This window comes from Pteropus vampyrus, unplaced genomic scaffold, assembly GCF_000151845.1.
Source record: "Pteropus vampyrus isolate Shadow unplaced genomic scaffold, Pvam_2.0 Scaffold190, whole genome shotgun sequence".
In the NCBI taxonomy this organism is placed as follows: domain Eukaryota; kingdom Metazoa; phylum Chordata; class Mammalia; order Chiroptera; family Pteropodidae; genus Pteropus; species Pteropus vampyrus.
This window is the reverse complement of record NW_011888971.1, coordinates 1,899,157-1,920,711: the sequence shown is the minus strand read 5'-3', so window position 1 is coordinate 1,920,711 and position 21,555 is coordinate 1,899,157. Positions and strand designations below refer to the sequence as shown.

Genomic DNA, 21,555 nt, shown 5'->3' with positions numbered 1-21,555 from the left:
CCGTCACCCAGGCTGTTGGCGGGACCCAGCTCCCTGTGGCTGTAGGGCTGGTGAGCTCGCTCCCCGCTGGCCACCGGCTGGCAGCCGCCCTGGGCTCTGACAGGCTGCCTGCGGGTCCCCAACATGTGGCCCCCTCACCACGTGGCAGCTTGCTTCTCCAGCGCTCCAGGAGCTCGGCCAGGCCCCACGGTAAATATCAGAGAGAAGCCACCTTGCGCTTCCGGCAGGGGGAGGAGAAAGGCGCAGGACAGAGGCGAGGTCCCCGTGCAGCACGGTAGAGCTGGCCAGCACTCGCCACGTGCTGGGCACTGTCTGAGAGCCCGGCTGGCCATCTCCTCCACTCCTCACAGTCACCGTGCACGACGAGGACAGTGGGCCAGGCGGGCTGAGTACTTGCCCACGGCGGGCCGGCCTGCTGACCAGCGCATCCCACCACTGCGGTCAGCCGCCGGGCTGGCCGGGGCGCGCGTGGCGGGCGGGTGGGCGGCCCCATTCGGGATGGCGGGCGTTCGGATGGAGAACATGAGGCCGAGCATCACAGACCCCCCCGTCACCTCTCTCCACGATGGAACGCCGGGGTGTGCAGCACAGTCCTGACGCTGGCCTAACTCTGGGGACGAGATGACGCCCGGCGAGAACCCCGGGTCGCCGTCCGAACCCCCCGAGGAACTGCGCAGCCATGCCCAGGGCCGTCCTCGACGGACAGCTCGGGAAAGCTAGTCGAGGGTCTCGCAGTGCATCTTCCGTGCTTCCACTTCGCAGAGCCATGTCGTGATGCTCGGTGTTGCTTTTCCATGTGACAAGAAGTCCCCGCCGAGTGCGGGTGTGCAGCCGGGAGGGCGGGGGGCAGCTGGTGAGGAGCAGGCAGACGAGATCTGCGTGATGGGGTGTCAGACACTGCCAAAGAAGGATTTAAAAGACAACCGCGTCGGCACGTGCAAAGGCCGCTGCCTCTGCACAGGCACGGTGACGTCACAGGCGGTGGCATATCTGACAGTAGGGCTGGCAGCAATTTTCACATCCAGAAGGGTCTAAGGCAACGTGCGTGGTTTTGCGCTGAGAGTTCTGTTTCTCATAGACAGATTTCTCCACTCCAAGGGGTGGTGGGTCGCGAGGCTCCGTGTCACCACACTGGCAGGTGACCCTTCTTAGCTCCTGACGCTGCCCGTTCACTCTCGGGTGCCTGAGGCTTCCCAGGGAGGGCCACTGGCCACCGGCACTTGTTTTCAGCCAGGTGCTCACACCTGAGCCGTCGTCGGAGTGGGAGTGCAGACATGTGAGCAACACGGGCACGAGGCGCCTGCCGGTCCTGGGCGTCTTCGGCACACCGATTCCGTGCAGTTTTTCAGTTTCAGAGTTTTTGCTGCTACCGTAATGACACACAGAGCCACCTCACCACCGCCCCCCCAAGGGTCCCTTTTCAGAGAGCATGAAAGTAAAAATGGCAATAATATCTCGACTTACCCCATCAAACAGAATAAGAACAGAGAAGACCCCACTCCCGCAGGTGTGGCCTGACTGTGCCCAGGCGGAGACCGAGGTGACGTGACGCGGTGGCACCCGCCCCCAAAATCTCATTTTTAAAAAGCTGGCGACCCTCTTCCCATCCTCGCAGGGATTCTCATCTAAAACGCGGTTCTGGGGCTTGCGGCAGGTGCGGGAGGGCGTCCCACCTTCTCCAGGTGGCTGGGACGCGGTTCCAGAGTGAAGCCAACCGGCTCAGGGCAGACGCTGCCTTTGCCATCATCCAGGCAAGGGATGCAGTGGCCGCCACGCCAGCATCCGTCAGCGAGCACGGACTGGATGCGAGCACAGGGACAGCGCGGGCAGGAAGCACAGCCTCCCCCCAGCCCTCCCTCCCTACGGAGTGGGCACATGGTTCTGGTTCTGGGGCAGGTGGGCCCAGCCGCCTCCTCTAGAGGCCATCACGCCTAGCGGGCGGCCGTATCTTGTCCCTGGCCTCGGAAGGTAAAGGAATCTTCTTGGCGACCTCAGAATGGGCTGCAGAGAACACTTGGAGAAACTTGGCTGTTTAAAACCTGAACGAGTCTTCCACACTTGAACCTCATCCCAGAGGCCGAGGGCGGGGGCTCCCCACAGCAGGAAGGAGTCATGGCCAACAGCAAACACTACTGCTGAGCTGGCTTAGTGAGGGGACAGGGCGGGCCCCCACCTGGGCAGGCTGGGGTAAGTGACCTATCACTGGAAGATAAGAGAGGCCTGCCAGCTCTCTTCCACAGAGCAGGCAAGTTTAGAAGGTGGAGAGCCATCCTTGACAAAATGTCTCCATCTAGTGTCACACATGGATACCAGAGCTCACCTTCCAAAACAGGTCGTTTGGTTTTAAATCTAGTGCTTCATTTTCACAATCAGGGAGGTAGAAATTTAAAAAGACGGATCCAAAATATAAAATTTTCTAATTGCTCAGCATCATAAAAATCTAAATTTCACAACTAAGTTGAGAGGCACAAACCGTGAACAATCCAAATATTAGATATGATAGTATTAAAATCTTGATTTCGCAGAGTTCCAGAGGAACCAAACAACATAAAGTGTCCTCCAATAATTAAATTTACTTTTCTTTGGCCTTCCCGTGGACACTCGACTGAGACGCTCCCTTGGCGACATCTGAGACTGTCTTTGCTACCTGGTCAGCCAGCGCCCGGCTCTCAGCACAGCTGGCCCAGGGGCGGCCGCCCTGCCCGTGGCTAACAGACAGTCCCCAGCGGCAGGCCAGGCCGGCAGGAGCTCACTGGGCTTTCACACTCTCCCTGGGGCCACTGACGGAGGGTGCATCGCAGTGTGTTCCCACAGTGGGTATGACAGACACAGCAGGGGGAATGAGCGACAGCAGTCTGTGATGAATAAATGCAGAAATCTAACTGGGGATGGAAAGAAGTCCCAGAAGATTGCTAACAACACAATTATCCTTTCATAAAAATAAGACCACTACAATTAGGGAAGGTATTTCTTGGGGTGCACATGTGACAAGAGGGAGGCGTGACACTCAGGAGAGCCTGTCTCCGGGTGCGGGAGGCCAGGGCCCGGGGTGGAAGCGGGGACACAGGCACCTGGCTGCAGGCTATTGCCGGAGTTAGTGACCATGTAGGGTGGTATCAGATAAAGTAATTTTTTAAAAAATAAAACAGAATGAAAGAGGCTCATGCATGGCCCCAAGGTGAGTGTGCGCCATGAAGCGAGGGTTGTGAATCATCCAGTTATGTACTCGGGCCCAGAGACTGAAGGGAAAGAGTAAAAAGAAAATGCTCATCTCTAAAGGGGGTTCCCTTTTTCAACCCCCTTTCTTCAGAGCTTAAAGCGGTGACTCTCCCTCCACTCCACCCGCGTCTCACAGAGTGACTCAAACACTGGAGCCGAAGAGAGAGGTTCTAGACTTCGAAAGGGAGGCCTGCCAATGCCCTCCCAGCCCCCAGCCCCACCCCAGGGTCCCGCTGGCTCCCAGACCTCTCGCCTCCAGAACCAGAGGGCTGTCTGGTCTTCAGGATGGATTTGTTTGGGTTACGATGTATCTGCTAGTTACTAATAATAGATTTTAACTAAAGTATAACATAATTTTATGCCATTTTCCACAGACTAAGGAAACAGATATTACCCATTTACCAAACGGTGTGTAGTTTAATAAAAAGGCAGTGATGCATTCTCTTAAAACTTAAATATGTTTTAAAAGTATCCATATGTTTTATCTACTGTTAATGTCTCTTAAATCGAGATATTCATAAGTAACTTCCGTAAATTAAAATAACTTGAAGCCTGAAAATGCAATAGGCATCTGAAAAAAAATTGCTTTTCTGAGACAAAAGTTACTAAAGTAATGAAAGTGATTCCTTCCGTTACTGAAATACCTAGATTTTTTTCAGCCAGGCCTATGATTACACAGGATTATCGGTACAGTATTTCTAGGTACTTACCCCGCCAAGCATGCTACATCCAAGCGCTAAAAATTTCATCCACTCCATTTCGTGTTCACAAGGATCCAGCTGCAAGAGAGCTCTGAATTTTTCTATGGGCAGGCACAGTTTTCCCCATTTCTGCTCAAGGTCGGCCAAGTCCACATACTGCCTGTGGCTACACTGTTCAGAACATACGATATGATACGATTTATATAGGCTTTAAAAAGCCATGAAGTAATATCATGCTGTGAATACTTAAACATATCCCAAGTACCCTCCCAACCCCATGCAGGGACAAGTGAATCCCGAATCCAGGACCCAGTCACCCCCGGGGAGGGAAAGGGAGGGTGTGTGTGGTACGAGCTAGATACTGACAATTTACTTCCTAAATAAGGACTGTGAAGCAAATACGGCATAATGTTATAACTTAATAAAACAGGCATAATGACGTTGGGTGTATGATTCTCTACTGTCTGTCTGAAATACTTCACAATAAAAAATTAACTTCAATAAATAAAAGAAAAGCTTTTAAAATCCAGCCCCATAAAACTGTTAACGGGTAAAATGGGAGAAATCTTAAAACCAAAAATAAATATATCCCTTCTCCCATTTTCAAACGGATAACTTCTGCCACGGGCTGGCGGCATTCCATGTGAAAAGTCTGGGGCAACGTTAGCGTGTCTCTTCCCAAGCTACCCCTTTCGATGCTTGTTTGTTTTCCCTCAAAATAGAGAGCCCTGGAAAAAAACCGACTTTCAGAAGTTACTGTATCCTGCAGAGAAGCACAGCATTTCAAAATGTATAATGGGCACCAGTCACTTTAGAAGTCAAGGTTACACCAGTGGTGGCATTTTTCAGCAATACGACCCAATCGTCATGAACGCTGAGCCCCAAAGCTGGGTGATACATTTCCTGTCACCTCGTCTCTGTAACAGCGAGCAGACTCCCCGAGGGCTGCCAACCAGGGCCAGGCCAGGCTCTCCGCAGGTCGGGGACCCAGACAATGCAGACCCTCTCGTACCTGCTTATGCAGAACTCGAAGGAGTCCCTGAGTCAGGCCCGTGTCTGTTTTCTGAGTGGCCACAGGCATCTCGATTCGGTCCTTTACAGGAAGTGGATCGCCTCTTGACAAAGCTGAAAAATACCTAAGCACAGCAGGCACCGCTTAAGGCTCAACATGCAGAAAAGCAAATCAGATAATAACAATTAATGCACTTTCTTAAACGGGTCCCGGTTCCTCCCACTTGACCCAATCTGCTGCCTCCATGTCTCTGTCTGCAAAGTGCAGGTGACTGTCCCTGTCCTAGGGCTCCCAGGAGCACTGAGCATTGGAACACATCTGAGTCCACTACACACAGACTGCTTAATGACTAATACCTGGTTTTTCTCTTCGACTCTGAAATTGTTCTTGAAATTAGTCGCATGAAACATTCAGAAAGTTCTCAAGCCTTTTAAATTAAAGTGAAGCTTAAAATTGTTGTCTCTAAAGTGTTACCAAATATAACCTAATGTTCCAAGAAAAAAAAAAGATAAAATCTTGGAATGTTTTGTAGAGTAAAAATAAACTCTTAAGAGTCCTAACTACCTCTTGTTTAGGCTTGAATAATGGTTAAAACCAGAGGCCATACTTTTTCTGACAAGAACCTTGAGAGAGTATTTCAGAAGTAACTAGAAGAAGTGTTGTCAGAAGGCCAAGTGCTGGATTAACAAGTAGCCTTGAGAAGCAGGTGCAGTAAGGGACCCAAAGAGATCCAGGTCCTCATTCTGGAAACTGGGGAGCTTATTTTGCATGGAAATAGGAATTTTGCCTAGTGTGTGATTGAGGATTTTGAGATGGGAAATTTATCCTGAATTACCTGGATCGGTCCTAAAGGTAACCACAAGTGTCCTTAAAAAGAGGAAGGCGGAGGAAGTGTCCTTAAAAAGAGGAAGATGCCACCCTACTGGCATTAAAGACGGAGGAAGGGGCCATGAGCCAAAGAATAGAAGGAAAGCAGCTCCAGAAGCTAGGAAGGGTGGGGAAACCCATCAGATTCTTCCTAGCACCTCTGGAAGGAGCGAAGCCCTGCCAGCGTCTTGACGTCAGCCTGGTGAAACTGCTTTTGACTTTCGGCCACCAGAACTGAAAGAGAATAAATGTCTGTTGTTTTAAGCCTTCAAGTTTCGTGGGGTTTTGTTCTAGCCGTCACAGGAAACGAATTTACCTTGCTTATCCAGTTTAGAGAAGGTCAGTAAAAGCCAACATCATAGTTACTAAAACATTTTAGTTAAATTTATACTGATAGTGATTCTTGTGTTCATCACATTGAGCTTCTAAGTCCGTTTACTGAAAAGGGGCAAAGAGTTTCCCTAGAAAACCGAAAGGGTTTACTTTAATGGTTCTAAGGTCTGTTGGCTTGTAACTTTAAAATTATGAATGTGGAAATGGTTACGATGTTTGCCGCAAAGAAACTGTAAAGGCTTGTTTACTGTGAAGTCAGCTGGGCAGGGTTTAGCCATAATGCAGCCTAGGGCCGAGATGGCGCTGTCACTCTGGTTCTCATTAACTCGGCCAGGACCTGACCCTGGGAAGGTTCCGGGGGGAGGAGGGACCAGGCCATATGATTCCTCCTTTACAAATAAAATAAAGGGACTGTAATAGTTGGATCGGATAACAATGCCGCAACGTGATGCCCAATGCAACTGCTAAGTGTTCGTCTATGTGCATCGCCCTCCGAACACTGTCGTTACTTTGTAGATAAGTGAGCTTTCGGCAGCGATTTCTGGTCCCGGGGTGAACAAACCCTAATGCTTCCTAGATAGATGCTTAGGCGTGGACACCCCCGGTGCTGAAGGGGACCCTCTGCGCGTCCTGAGCGTCGGGGCACGGCGCTCCCGGGCGCGGGGCCGGCCGCCCCGACCCTGGCCGCAGGCGCTTACCCCGCGGACCACTGCAGCACGTCGGCGGGCTGCGTGCGGATCGCCGCCTTGGTGAACTGCTTCAGGATGTCCGGCAGCTCCGGCGGAATGTGGATCTGCTGCGCGCAGAACATGGTATCGGGAAGCGGCATCTCTCTCCAAGGACGGGACACAGGCTGGGGCGACCTAGGCGTGCTGCGGGGGAGCAGGGGCGGCGCGTCAGCGGCGGGGGCGCGGCCGCCCGCCCTCCCCAGGTGTGGGGCCGGCTCAGGGGTCCGGGATCCGGGTCCGGCCCGGGACCCCGGGTTTGGAGCAGGCCGAGAGGCGCGGCCGGTATGGGCCCTTACCCGCTCCTCCTCCGGCACCTCGGAAAACGAGGGCCAACAGCCCCTGGCAGCGCAGCCCAGGCCCAGACGCTCCGCAGCTCCGGCGGCCGCTACTGTTGCGCCGCGGTATCCAGGCAACCGCGACGCACGCCCCGCCCCGGCACCGCCCACGAGCGGGAGGCAGTGCGCTTGCGCAGTCCGGACGCGGCCCGCCTCTCGTCCCCCACGCACGCACACCCCTCTCCCCCGATAGTTCAGAGCTGCTGCAGGAGCTCTTTCACTTCGAAAGGGGCTTTCTGATCGCTTTTCCACTGCCGACTGGGGCTACACATTCACAAAGGACACCCCCCCTCCTTGCTGTGGCCACGTGAAACTTAGGGACGAGGTGACAGAGGTCCTCCTAAGTAGGAAACCATTAAAGTCACTGCTGCCGATCTCTAGGCGGCAGGAGCCTCCCTGAAGGAATCTGAGCTCCTGCCTTGCTCAGCGGCTCCGTTCACCCTGCACCGGCCTTTGGCGGCTTATCCAAGAGACGTCTCCTCCTGGGCGCCGTGCACAGGCCGGTCTCTGGTGAACTCATTCTTCGGATATCAGTTGAAAAGCCACTTAGAGTTTAGACAGTGGGGAGTTCACAGCTAAAAGAGGATTCTACTTAACTTGTTTTCCTAACTAAGATGGGGGTTGGGGGTTGGCGGTTAGCTAATCTGATTGGGTATAGGAGAAAATAAGTCACCCCTTCTGATACAATAGCTTTGGGTGGAAGGGTGGGAGAAACTCCCATTCTGGTGGATGCTGACCAGGCAGCATGCAAGATCTGAGCCTTCCTTTAGGGAATATCCTGGCTGGCTGCTGCAGCTGCTTAACACCCACACTGAATGAAAGAGGCCCTGAGACCCATCACCCCTTGCTCACCTCTAGACAGGAAGATGGAGCACTAATACGAGCTGTTTCCGGGATGGGCCAAAGACAAAACTCTCCTTACTTCTGGAGAGGCATCAAGCCCCAACCATGACTCGACTACCTTGAGTTATACACGTTTCCGAATTAACAACATTAGCAAAAACTGAAAATAGTCACTAATGTTGATGACGATATGGGGAAATAGGAAATCTTACACACTGATGAGAGAGGAGTGTTAATTAGTACATTTTGGTGGCAATTTAAATATTTTTGATGACAGCGATTTTCTAGGAATTTGTTCTACAGAAATAGCAGCTTGAATATATCAACTAATATGGACAAAAATGTTTACTATAGCATATAATAAAATGGGTTAACTGTCTTTCAGAAAACTTAAGTGAATATATGTTTGTGCAGAGCACAGTCTGGGGTGTATGCTAAACTGACTGGTTCCCTCGAGACTGGACGGGGGCTTTCAGGTTTCATTTTAACCATATATACATTATTTTGATTTTGATTCACTTACTTACTTACTCTGTGATTTTATTGAATGCCAAATATGTCCCAAGGACTGTTCTGGAATACAGTAGTAATCCACAAATAGTTTCACAAAAAATCTCTGGAGCTCGCATTCAAGTGGGGAAAAACACGCAAATTATCAACAAGAAAGGTAAACCCTATAGTATGTTGATAAACATGAAAGAGAAAAATACAGAAGAGGGAAAGAATGCTCCAGGAGCTGCGATTTTAGATGAGCCTCACTTAGAATAACACTTCGGTAAAGAATGAGCAGGCTGGGCAAAGCCTGGGTGAAGAATATTAAGACACAGCCAACAGCAAGTGCAAAGGCCCTGAGGTTTCGCCCATTCTGGAAAGGGGAGGCTGCCTGGAGCTCACCAAACACAGGGCGTCATGGGCCGGAGGGTGTGAACTAGTGAAAAGTTCTGTTCCGATTGCTTCTAACTTCTCAGTGAAATAGGAATAAGAGTCAACAGCCAAAAACGAGATAAGAGGAGAAAGTGGCACTTTGAGGAAAGAAGGTATGGAACGGTCTGTTAGGGAGCCTGTATGAACGCAGTATTACTTTTTAAAATTGAGGTAATTAACATGCAATAAATTGCACAGACTTGGAGTGTGTAATTCGGTAAGTTTTGACATAATGTATGCATGTCAAACCAGAACCCCATTGAGATAGGGAACACATCCATCACCCCTATTTCTTCGTGCCCCTTTGAAATCCCTCCAAATCCTTCTTGCCGAACCCCGCCCCTACTGAGCTGCTTTCTATAGATTTCTGTGGTTACTTTGCATTTTCCAGAATTTTATATAAATGAAAGCATACAGTACAGTTTGGGTCTACTTCACTCAGCAAAATTATTTCGAGATTTGTCCATGTATATATCAATAGTTAGTTGCTTTTTATTGCTGAGCAATATTTCATTGTATGGATAATCATCTGTCCATTCACCTCTTGATGGGCATGTGGATTGTCTCCAGCTTTGGGCTATTACAAATAAAGCCACCATGTGTGAACACTCATGTTCTAGTCCTCATCTGAATTTAAACTTTCTTTTCTCTTGGTAAATAACTAGGAGTGGTAATAAGTACATAGTCCAACCTTCTAAGAAATGCCCATTTTCCAAAACAGTTGTACCATTTTATGTTCCCTCCAGCAGAGAATGAGAGTTCCAGTTCTTCCACGTCTTCACCAAATTGGTCAGTAATTTTCATTTTAACCTTTCTAAAATTAACAAGATTCGCGGTGGCATGACATTGTAGTTTTAATGTGGATTTTCCTAATGCCATGATGTTGAACAGCTTCTTGTGTGGTTATTTACCATCTGTATACCAACTTCAGTGAAGTATGTTTACATTATCGTTTTTAAATCAGCAAATAGGTTTTCTTACTATTGCATTTTGAGACTTGTCTATTCTGAATTCATGTCCTTTATCAGACGTTTTGCAAATACTTTCCACAGCTTATCTTTCTGTTCTCTTTTAAGAGTGTATTTCAAAGAGCAGCTGTTTTTGATTTTGTAAAGTCCAATTCATCAAATCTTTCTTCTATGGATTGTGATTTGGGGACTGTATCTAATCTAAATCTACACCTAACCCAAGACTAAACATTTTCCCCTGTTTTCATCTAGACCTTACACAGTTTGCAGTTTTTTACATTTAGGACTATAATCAATTTTGAGTTAAGTTTTGCATATGTTGAGAAACGGATCGATTTTTAATTTTGCAGCAGGATGTCCAATTCTTCAAGCACTATTTGACTTTTTCACCTTTGACAAAAATCAGCCGTGTATTTGTGGGTCTAATTCTGGACTCTCTGTTCTCCTCCATCAGACCAAGGGGACTGTGCAGCCAGCAGAAATCATGTTTGACCAAAGAACAAAGGAGTCAACGAACAGGACTCCTAGCTTCTTGTCCTAAAGGAGAGTTACTGGCCAAGCAGATACCACAGTTACACACGTAAAAGGAAGACGTTTCAAAGAGGATCAAAGTGTGAAGTGGTACGTAAAGGGATGTCACACAGGTTATTGGCTGTTGACATATGGACAGTTGTAGTGCAGTGTGGGGCTGAGTGGAGCAGAAGGAAGGAGGCTCAAAGAGGAATTGTGGGGCCCTGGGGGGAGGGGTGCCTATACACACAAAACAGTAATTAAGGACCCCGGGAGGGCCTCGCAGACCCCTCCTCTCCTCGCCTCGAGGCATTTTATTCATTGCTCTAACAGAACGTTTGGTTCGCTTTTCTGTTCTTTCCCACTCTGACGGCTTCTTGAAGGCAGACCCCCGGGCCTCGTTCAGCTACAGAGGGAAGTACAGTGCAGGAAACCAGACCGCAGAAAAACGCTGGGCTGCGGCTGGGAGAAGAGCGCTACCCGTCAGGGCATCAGTCCCATGTGTGCAGCAGGGGGCGCTAATGACCACTTTCTGACATTCACTGTGCAATTTCCTTTGCTGTAAAATTTCAGCTTCGTACGTAGATGATAGATGCTCTGATTCAAATAGCATTTCGCCTAACCCCACTGCATTTAAATAAAAATGCACTTGATTAAAAAAATCATAGAATAAAATTGAACTTAGAAACAAACAAAACAAAATTAGAAACAAAAGGATCTCTTCACACAGGGCACTGAGGAGAAAAAGATCCTCGTGCAGGCATTTCCTTTTCCTCTGAGACACGGTCAATTATGTCAAATGGATTTGACTGGTATGACTCTATCCCAGTAGCCACCAGAAGAGGGTGCAACCTGGTGCGCCTAGGACGCTGGGCGCTCGCAGCAAAGGCGCAGAGGTGGGTGAAAGACGAGGTTCCCAAAGGGGATAGTCGTTAAGGACGGTGTGGTGCGGGGAGGGGAGGGGAGGGATGTGTCCTCTGCAACCACAGTTTTAAATTCATACTTAGAACAGAGGGGCTATAATCCCATGCAATGTGAGCAGATTTTTTCTTAAGTAATCGTTAAAAATATCTGGATTATATACCTATGCTAATAATGCACATTTCTGTAATTCTGAAGCAATTTTGCAATAAAGCAAAAACAAACCGACCAAAAAATATAGGCTACGACTAACATTCACTTTATTCAATTCTGTTCTCGCAACTCAGAAGGCAACAACCAACCACATAAAAAAGGGAGCATTTTAGTATATACAGATAAAATTGGTCTGGGTATCCAAGGTGTTTGCTTTAATAGAAAATCGACATCCCAAATAACGAAGTGTTCTATTAGCTTCTACAACAGTCATGTCTAGGCCTTAGTCGATACCTGTTCATTTAAGGTACTATGTTATTTTCATGACTACACACTGAGGCACTCGTAAGACACACAGAGGAATAAAAACATACATACTGTCTTCTCTTTATGTTGTATTAATGCTGAAATATTGTCAGGGATTATTTGAAAAAAGCCCTTACTCGTGACAGCTCTTTTAAAAAATGACACAGGGCAGTATACAAGCTGAAGGGAAAACATCTGATTGAGGGGAAAAATTAAGTGAGATACAAGACAGCTCCAGCGAGGAAGTCAGAGAATCTCCACAAATGAAGCTTTTAATAATACTTTAGTACTAAGACATTTTACTTTTGTTTTTTTCTTGATTGCAACTGAATAGGTACCACTCTAAAGGAGTATTTTAAACATAATCATTTAATTTTACAATGTAAAAAACTTATCACAGTAAGTAGAGAGCTTAAAATACCCAATTCTAAAAATGAGAATAAGTAGCTAACTTGCAAAGTTTTAAAAAGTGCCAGTGTTCATATACTGGCGCTACATTCGTGTGTGCGCACGCGCGCGCGTGTGTGTGCGTGTGTGTGTGTGTAAATGCAATACAATGTAGAAATGTCCAGTACTTTTTTGTATTGTTTTAAAAAATCATCAATTCAACCTAAATTAAAGAATTACTTTAATAGCATTTTGCCAATACAGAAATGACATATCTGAGATCCAATCATTTGAGAAAAGGTTACCCTCTATTACTCGAACAGGGAAAGAAAACACAAGACAGGAACCCACAGTAATAAGTTATAGTAAATGTTGAAATAAAAATTACTTTTGTTTCCATCTGGAATTGAGACGTCCAATCTCCACTGTTTCTCCAGAAAACTAACAGGAAAAGATCGCCTGAAAACATGGAGCTTTTTTAAAGCTAGCTGTACACAAACTTCACATTGGCATTTTTCTTCAGTTTTCAGCCCAACTATTAGTACCTAATAGTTTAAAAGTCAAACATAATTTGCTAATAATAAACAACTGCACGCTCTATACTATGACCATGTGGTAACTGGCCATGTAAAACTAAGTGTTGATTTGTCTTCAATTTATAAATAGTAAAAATAAAGCAAAAAGGTCTTCCTTCTAATTAACTTTCTTGAAGGCTGTTTTGGCCCAATGTAAAGTGAAGCAAAACTACACTATCATTTTTTAAAAATTCTACATAAAGGAGGGCAGCAATACTAGCACTTTCTGAATGAGTTTAAATATTTGTAAAACAGTAATTGATTAGCAATAAAATCTGGATGCTACCCCAGTAAACAGTATGCCAGCATCTGCTGACATGTGAAAGTGTCCATCTTTTGAAAACAACAGGGCGAAGCACAACCGAAAACCTAGGGGAATCATTCAGACGGACAAGTAAAGGTATCTGCAAGTGAAATGGAGGGCAACTTTTTGGCCATTCATATATTGATAGATATATTTTTTACAAAATATCTGATAAGATTCATTTAAAATTTTGTAGAATAACGGTTTTTAATCTTTTACGTTACCTGCCTGTATCTTTCTGGTAGAACAGATAAATGTGTTCCAACAGCTTTATATAAGATCTACAAATTCCCTGAAAAATTAAAAAAAGAAACCTAAATTAATCAAGTTATATGCCCAATTTGATAGTATTTTTCTCCCAAAGAGAACAATTTATATAGACATACACCAAGACAGGTGGCATTACATTTTAAAATGCTAATTTTTTACAGCAGGACTAAATTTCTAAGTGAAGGCGGGGCTCCCAGAGACCTTATTTCAAACACGAGAGAGCGGCCGACTACAAAGTGCCAAAACGTGTAACACTGAACTCTATGTCAAGCCTTTTCTTCCTGATACTGAGGTTTTAAAACATCTTTCAAAGTAATCGCTTACCACTTTGGGGAAAATCAATGAACTATATAAAACAACCGGAACATGTTGCTTTTGATTCGGTAGCTTATTTTTGGCTGACTTTCCTATTTTAAAAAATCCTCAGATCTGAGTCTAGGGTTTTAATACCATATGGAACTTCTTGTATTGTTTCCGAAGACCCATGCTGCCCATTCTCTCTGAGGACTGAGGTTATCATTAACCAACCAGCCTCACGCTGACTATATACGCCATGGCCATCAGATACTCGGATCATGTGCCCAATGCCCTATTTCTCTAAACTTCTAACTTGAAGCTGTGGTTACAAGAGAAAACCAAGTTTCTAAGTGTTCAGTTCTCTGAGATTTTTCAGCATGTTTCCAATCAGATACACCCTGCACTCCTATGTTAAAAGGCCAGCTCGGCCAGGTTCCTTCTGGATGAATGAAATCAAGCTGGTTTTATTTGTAGTTTTATTCTGTAAACAAAAAGCTTTGGAAACTTTGGGATTTACTCATGGAAAACTAAGAAAAATGCATTCCCTAATCCCTATCCAATGATGCACTGGCCAGCGGGACCAGTTGTTCTAACCAGTCTCTTCTCACGGTGTCAATCTAAGACGCCAAACCACATTTGCATTTAGCAAACATCCCAGACGTCCTAGTTCCAGTAAGATGCAGTGCTGTTGGGGATATTATTCTGTAAGACTTATGATCTTGCATCATTTCGGCCACTGCTGACAAAAAGGATAGCTGTGTATAGGATAAGGGGCGGGGGGGGGGGGGGGTGACTAATGAAAATCTTCTTTTGGACTTTTTTTCCTCTAAGTATAGGCATGCCCCCAACAAGCACAAAAACCCAACTCCCAATGCTGATCACTAGGAACATTAAATTATCAAAATTAAAAATAATTTCCTCACCTAGCACAAGATACTATACAACATCACAACCGCAGACACATGAAAAAAAATCAGGCAGCAGAAAATGTACAACAGCTTTGGTGTTACACAAAATAATTTCCAGGAGCGACTGACAGTGAAGCACGAGGTCCGGGTCTTCTTACCGCAGACGCCCCACTGCTGGTTTCTACGTTTCCGTTTCCGTCCTCGGTAGGGTCTCGGCAGCCAAGACAGACAGAATGTACAGTTTGCTTAACGAGAACTATACATTGCTAGGAACACCATGACACTGTGCTCCTAAACATGTCATTAAGAAGTCTTGCCTCTGCATTGTGGCTCTGTGGCACATTTCCTGTCAAGATCACAGCAGGTCCAAAATAAAGTGACAACTAGATTTAATAAATTAATATACATTTGTTTAAAGATGTACAATGCACATTCTGTTTAATCCACGGTTCTGGGCCTCCAGGAACTTCTATTTACACATGTACAGACCTCGGGCAGCAGTGACGTCAGAGGGCAGGGAGGGCAGCAGGGCCTGCGACCGCCGCCCTCCAAATGCTGAGCACACTGAGCACACCAGCCAAACGCATCCAACCTGAAAACAATGCTGAGAGATCACTGGGAAAGTCTTCAGAGAGAGAAGTCCACAAAGAAGGGCAAGTAAAGGCAAGGGGCAGGTCCAGGACGCTGGGACGACCGCCTTACTCCTGGGACGACTGTGGAGGGGGCGGAGACGTGCCTTGTTTGCCAGATTTTCGCTCATAGTTCACGAGGCGTTGGCCCACAAGGTACCTGGGTTGTAAAAGCAAGGTGGTTACTCTCTTATACGATCTTACACGTTAAAACGTCCTTCCTAAGTACTGCCAGCGATACGTTTTTTAAAACACAAGTCAGATCACTTCTCATCTACCTAAAACCCTTCCGTGGTCAGGTAGGTAGAAGGGGAGCCTAGAACGATCACCTACCAAAGGCACAAAGGCAGGCACCTTATAGCAAGGAACAGGTGTGTGGGAAGACGTGTGCACAGCGAAGGTCAGAAGGGCCCGCGCCCCTGTCCGCAGGGTGGGACTTCTCGGGAACCCAGATGCTCAGGGGGCGGAGGAGAGCGAGGCAGAGCAAACCTATGCAGGGGGCTGATCTGTAGGGATCGTATTTATGAAACAGCCTAGTGGACAGATCTGAAGAAAGGCCTGGAAATACGACGACCAGAAAGCTGGCAGAGAGAGCCTACCCTGCCCGCCCAGGCAGGACGTAACAGCTCTAGTTCTAGAGAAAAAAAGAAATCGACACAGATTTCAGTGAGGTCGAAGGGGAGATGGCAGAGAAGCGACTGTAGGCGAATGACGGAGGCGGGGGTTTAAGTGCAAGAACAGAACGTGAAGAGCTCCTAGCCCAGGTGCTGTGTGATGACAGGGAGATCGCGGCCAGGAACGCAGGACCTCAGGGACGGAGACGGAAGTCAGTGCGGCTGCGACAAGACGGCAGTCCCGCCAGGACGCCGAGTGCCCACGATGACGGCAGGAGTGGCCAAGGAGCCCCAGCGGTGTGCCTCACTAAAGCCGGTGGAATGACCTGGAGCTTGACCACTGCAGGACAGTGGGTGTCAAAGCCGATGGCAATGAACTGGAGGGGACTGCGGTGCAAATGTGCCGGTGTCCCTCAGTGCAGATCAGTAAGACTGTGGCGTCTGTGGTTAAGAGTGGGACAGTGAAGCCTGCGCCTGACGGGGCTGCGGGGAGCTGAGCTGTCCGAGGCCCGGTCTACTCATCAGTAAAATGAGAACGACAGGCCTGTGCCCCACGCCTGCGGTGCGACAAACGCCTGGCCTGGCTGAGGGCTCAGTGCGTCGACTGACTCATCTTCCACCAGGACTCCCCGCTTCTGTCCACACACATAGGCCTCAGGAGGTGTCCTGGCCGTCTGTGCCACGCAGTTGAGCATTTCACATCTTAAAACACTTAGCTACTCCTGCTGCTTCTTCAGCCAAGATCTCACCGTCTGTTCAATCCTTTCTGTCTCACCGATTCTCTTCCTGAAGTTAATCATTCTTTACTCCACTGTTGCCCAAGAAACCCGTGTTTTTTTAACTGTTGAGGATTTTGTACATATCTTTAATAACGACAACTGAACAATGTGTAACACAGTTCACGCAGCACCACCTGACATGCACACACATAATCATAAAACGCATCAAGATGTGCCAAGAATGGGGTTAGCATTACGCAACGAAGATGCAGTAGGAAGCAAAGAGCAAAGGGATGTGAACTCACTTGCCCAGGACCAAAAAGTAACTCAGTGTCAGAAAAAGGAGACTCTGAACCCATACCCAACTCTACGATCCTGGTACCTCCCCCTACCCGCCCCGTGCACACGCACACTCGGCACCTCCTAGGGACCAGGCTGGGAGTGGACGAGCAATGGCGAATGAGAGACGCCCTCAGTGCATCCGCAGCGCAACAGTTTCTGCGTGAAGGAACGGGGGTGGGGGGGGCAGTGAGAGTACACTGGGCTGCAGGAAAAAGGCAGAAAAAGTGAATAAAAAATGATGAGAGGTGGGAAAGAACCACCGGGGGAGACTGGAAAAGACAGGCGACAGGTGTAAAGCAGCCAGCGGCAGAAGGCTCCTGAGGGCCCGTCCCGTCTGCCATCCTGTCTACAGTATCTGCTCCTCCGTCCAAGCAAGTGACATGAGAAATCCCCTCCGCCTTCTTTCTCGTGTGACAGAACCTTGTGCTCCGACCGCCTACAGTGCACCTGTATTTCCTACTGTCAGCAAACGCTTTGGAGAAGCCTTCAATGCTCTCCATCTCATTCTTAAAAATGTTACTCTTACGAGCCCTCAGACTCAATAAGGGGAGCAAATAATTTGTTGTCTAAACCGGGCACCCATAAACGGGGGGAGCTGCTAAAAACGACATAAAGGCAGCATACGTAAACTGGGACCCCCCAGGGAATCCAGGACAGGTAAGTTTTAAATCCACTTCCCCTGCTAGATACCATTAAAACAGAGCAGGATTCAGCCTCCAAGGAGGACATGGACGGCCAAATGGCTGTCATCCCCGAAAGCGGTTAGCCTTGGCCGTCCTCATCCTCAGTCTCTCACTGAAGTCAGGTCACAGTGTTTCCTCAAAGCAGAGGGCCAAGCTTCTGCAGTAACCTTGCGGCCTCTCTCAGCAGCGCCTGAGTAACCCGATGGCCCCCAATTACAAGCAGGGCTTGGGAAGGCCCTGCTAATTCCTAACTCAGGTTTCTTTCTATGTAAAACCATTTAATAGACTGTCAGATCAAAGCCTTTGAAAACAGACTGAAAACTGTTTGGAACGGGCATTAAAAAGCCCCCCCCCCCCACACCAGTTTCGCCCCGCCTCTCCGTCTCCCTCAGTGAGGGCCCCGCATTCCCAGATGGGGAGCCCAGCTGAGTCCTTGGCAATGCTCTCGCAGCCTGCATCTGTTAGTGGATCCTGTTAACGCTGCCCCAAAATACATCCGGAGCGCTCCTCCCTCCTCCATCTCATCAGATGCACAAACTAAGAAAGGAGCCCTCAGGCGAATGGACGTCTAGACTTACTTGTCATTTTTAATATGCTCATAAAGGCGCTTAAACTGGCGGACCTGGAAGGACAAGATGCCCATCAGTACCACGACCATCAGTAAGAACGGATAAATCCGCCGGTGGACCAGATTTTGCATTTCCGCAGTAACACCTGTAAAACCAGAAAAGGACACCCCTAAGTGCATGTGGAACAGCAGTGCAGTGAACGCACGTCTTTCCGCTGAGGAGAGGGGACCGGATGCAGGGCTCAGGAAATGGAGTGAGGCAGCGGGGAGGTCACGCTGGAGCTGCGCCGGCCACGTCCAGGAGCCGGTTACGTGTCAAAGCCACAGAGGAAATGACAAAAGGAGGTTCACTGAAGAGAAATGAGACTCATTCTTCTACAAGGACACCAGGGCCACAGCGTGGAGAATGAATCAGTGGTTAAAGCAGGGACGTCACACGGGAGGCTGCGGGCGCCAGGTGAGAGACCGTGTGTGCCTCAGCGGGCGCCAGCGGCCAGGGCGCCGGAGGTCGGGTCGGGGGATCTGGATGCCACTTGAGTGTGGATAGCAGAGAGCCTTGGGTGACGTGGATGACCTCCGAGGTTTCTGACTCGTGCAGCTTGCTGGATGATAACGCTGGTCACAGAGGGGATTCAGGAGAAGAGAGATTTGGAGAGGGAAACTCTGTCCTTATCACTTTAAACACATGCTGTGTTTAAGGTCCTGTGAGGGTTCTTCGGAACAAAACTGATCATTTCTAGTTGCTAAAATGTCACAAATTAGCATCTCCTCTTTGGTTTCCTTTTATGCTAAAGAACATTTTTTAAATTAATTGTAACACTTTTCCTTAGTTTTGTAAGCACGTGACCACAGCGCCTCTAGTCAGGAGAAAACATCGGGGAGGAAATCTATTTCTGCCTGTTTGGGGGAGAGTTTGATGTCAGTGCTTTCCCACCCGCCTAGAGAGAAATCTGCACCCCAGGGCTGTATGAGCCTCTTAATCCTGCCCTGAGTGGTCAAATCTAAGAAAAAGGCTCTTAGCTGGACTTATATTTACATGTAAAGCATTTGTGATACCGGAAGTGACAATAATGTAACAACGTCTATAAAGGAGCTCTCTCGGGCCCCCCAGCCAGCGTTACCCACCTAGTAAAGGGACGATGCCGGACGCTATGACGTACGGTACACACAGGGAAAGCAAGAGCACGGAGATCACAGGCGCTGCCAATTTGCGAATGATATAGTGAAGGTCAATGTTCCGGATGCCATTTGCGTAAACCTGAAAAACAAGGGAAAATATCAGAACAAGGGTACGGGACAAATTCCTCCCGGTTGACACAGCAATCTCTACGAGCAGAAGCTGCAAGAGACTGAGTCCCCCAGCCCCAGAGGATTCACGCTGGTTATTTTTCCTGAAGACAGGGCAAGTTCTGGAACACACGCACACGGTGCCCACGAGTTTTTAAAGAAACGCATTTCCTCTTTACTACGTAAGACACTAATGCGGAATCATCAGTACAGTAGCCTTTCACGATACAGTACCAGATGGAGCCCAGTCATGTTAGTTTAACACCACATTACACTTCCTAAGAGTCATCGGGAGTACCACTCGAGACTGCATTCATGTTTCTGAATATAGGAAAACATTATAAACAGAAAACATGTTTCTGAAAACCTGGCATAAATCGAATTTTAACAAACCAAAAGATATTTTATGTAAAAATTTAATATAAAAGAATTCTTGTGGATTTTGTTTTAATTAAAGAATTTCTAGAGTATTTGCATTAGCTTATCCAGAAAGTTCTATGGATAGTACTGCAGAGAAAAGAATGGATGGAAGTGGGAAAACCTTGGGAAAGACGGACACTAAAGATGGGCAGAGGAGGCTGCTCTTGCTTTTCCCCAGCACTCCGACCTCGCCTGGCCCAGTCACTCCTCGTGCTCTGCGACGTGCCCGACAGGGATCTGGCCAGAGCATTCGGATGTGAATGACAGAAAAGCTTAACCCCCCCAAATCCGTTTCTGACCCCAAAGAAACCTCGTTAACTCCAAAGCGCTCAGTCTTGCGGCAAGGGGTCCCAGTGTTTCTCAACCATTTTTACTTAAACTTACACGCACGTATGAGGAAAGAACGCATCAGAGAGCAAAAAATTACAAAGACCAACAACGTTCACAGCTTCCAGCTGTGATGAAACCCTTATTCTCCACACTGTCCTGCAAGGGAGCCTCCCTGGAGCCTCCAGAGCGGAGTGGCCTGCACTGCCGTCACGAGCGGGTACGCTGCCACGTGCCCACGACCCAGCTCGCTTCGCTGTCTCACAGTCAGCCCGCACTTGAGAGGCGTATGCAAACCCGCAGTTCCCGTGGCTCCCACCCAAAACTCTCCAGGTACACGAAGTTTTTTCACCGTTTTCTTGTGTAGACTGGGCTGAAAACTTCAAGGTTATCATCACATCGACCAAATTATCTGATGGCTCCATAATACGGTAATACTCTTAGGTGCTACATAGCTAGAATAGTCCTAAAAAGTTCTAAAAGAAAAGCTTTTTCTTTTATTTATTGCCTTGAACAATAACTTTTTTCTCTACCACAGGTTTAGAAAGCTAAGAAGCCTCCATCAGAACTCCTGCCCTGAGAAGAAGCACGTATGCTGACTTTTGCCTTAACCTTGGACAGGGTTCCAGGAACTCTAAGCTACTGGTTAACCTTCAGGTAAGGCAGTCTTAAGAGTGGTCGATGCAAATTCATGGTGATAAAAGAGCAAACTGCCTTCTACAAAAAAAATGTTATGCTCATTAAAGAACATGTAGAAAAATGGAAATATGTAAAAAGAGTCTATACCTATTACTCCCAGTCTTTTTCTGAAAACTGATCTTACTTACCTGCTCAATTACAGTTTTCAGCCACCACTGAGGACCCATCAATGTTATCGCTGCAATGATTTTGGCATGCAGGACTCCAAGTGCCCAGTCCTAGGGTAATAAAAAACATTTAACAGATTTTTGTTGTTGTTTTTAGCAAAAAAACAAAAAACAAAAAACAATACAGAGGTTATGTAGTAATTTTCTTAAGTCCTGCAGGATCAGTAACAGTTTTACAGAAGACTAACATATGCTATAAAACCCAGGGAATGGTTTTCCTCTACAGCTCAAGTTCAATGTTTCTACCAAAAAAATCACTCTTGACTCTTTCAGAAATCTACATTATTTTCTCAAGAGAAGTGAGAAAAGTGCGGACATTAAAGGAGATCTCAAGGAGCAAATAAAGACAATAATGACAAGGTTTTATTTTATCAAAACATCTTTAGGCTGTTTTATTGGTTTCGGTTGAGCTGACTGTATCAAAATAAGATGGTGGAGCCATGTTTGGCCTAAAGAAACCATGCCAAAGGCTCACAGAGAACTTGTAGCTTGGTGCAGTCAGTCTGGGGCACTTGGTAAGAAGGTCTTATTGTAGGATT

General features: G+C 47.4%; 2 protein-coding genes and 1 long non-coding RNA gene across 9 annotated transcripts in view; 1 reads left to right on the top strand and 2 right to left on the bottom strand.

Moving 5' to 3' along the window:
- The window catches only part of ROPN1L (rhophilin associated tail protein 1 like), an 11,675-nt gene extending 4,395 nt beyond the window's left edge, over positions 1-7,280 (bottom strand). Inside the window, exons 1-5 of the mRNA XM_011371416.2 lie at positions 7,157-7,280; positions 6,831-7,004; positions 4,933-5,056; positions 3,930-4,091; positions 555-897 (exon numbers count right to left, since the gene is read on the bottom strand). Of these exons, the coding sequence (XP_011369718.2) occupies positions 555-897; positions 3,930-4,091; positions 4,933-5,056; positions 6,831-6,961 (760 nt within the window). The 5' untranslated portion in view covers positions 6,962-7,004; positions 7,157-7,280. The remainder of the gene's footprint in view (positions 1-554; positions 898-3,929; positions 4,092-4,932; positions 5,057-6,830; positions 7,005-7,156) is intronic.
- A 74-nt stretch (positions 7,281-7,354) lies between these two features.
- On the top strand, positions 7,355-11,544 carry LOC105299585. The gene is made up of 3 exons (XR_896541.2): positions 7,355-7,705; positions 10,385-10,551; positions 10,824-11,544. It is a non-coding gene; the product is annotated as an uncharacterized LOC105299585 (long non-coding RNA).
- Positions 11,545-12,430: 886 nt separating this feature from the next.
- MARCH6 (membrane associated ring-CH-type finger 6) overlaps positions 12,431-21,555 on the bottom strand; it is a 58,688-nt gene continuing 49,563 nt past the window's right edge. For all 7 annotated transcript variants that reach the window (XM_023537410.1, XM_011371407.2, XM_023537409.1 and 4 more), the window contains exons 23-26: positions 20,978-21,067; positions 19,242-19,374; positions 18,127-18,262; positions 12,431-15,350 (exon numbers count right to left, since the gene is read on the bottom strand). In XM_023537410.1, the coding sequence (XP_023393178.1) occupies positions 15,260-15,350; positions 18,127-18,262; positions 19,242-19,374; positions 20,978-21,067 (450 nt within the window). In that variant the 3' untranslated portion in view covers positions 12,431-15,259. The remainder of the gene's footprint in view (positions 15,351-18,126; positions 18,263-19,241; positions 19,375-20,977; positions 21,068-21,555) is intronic.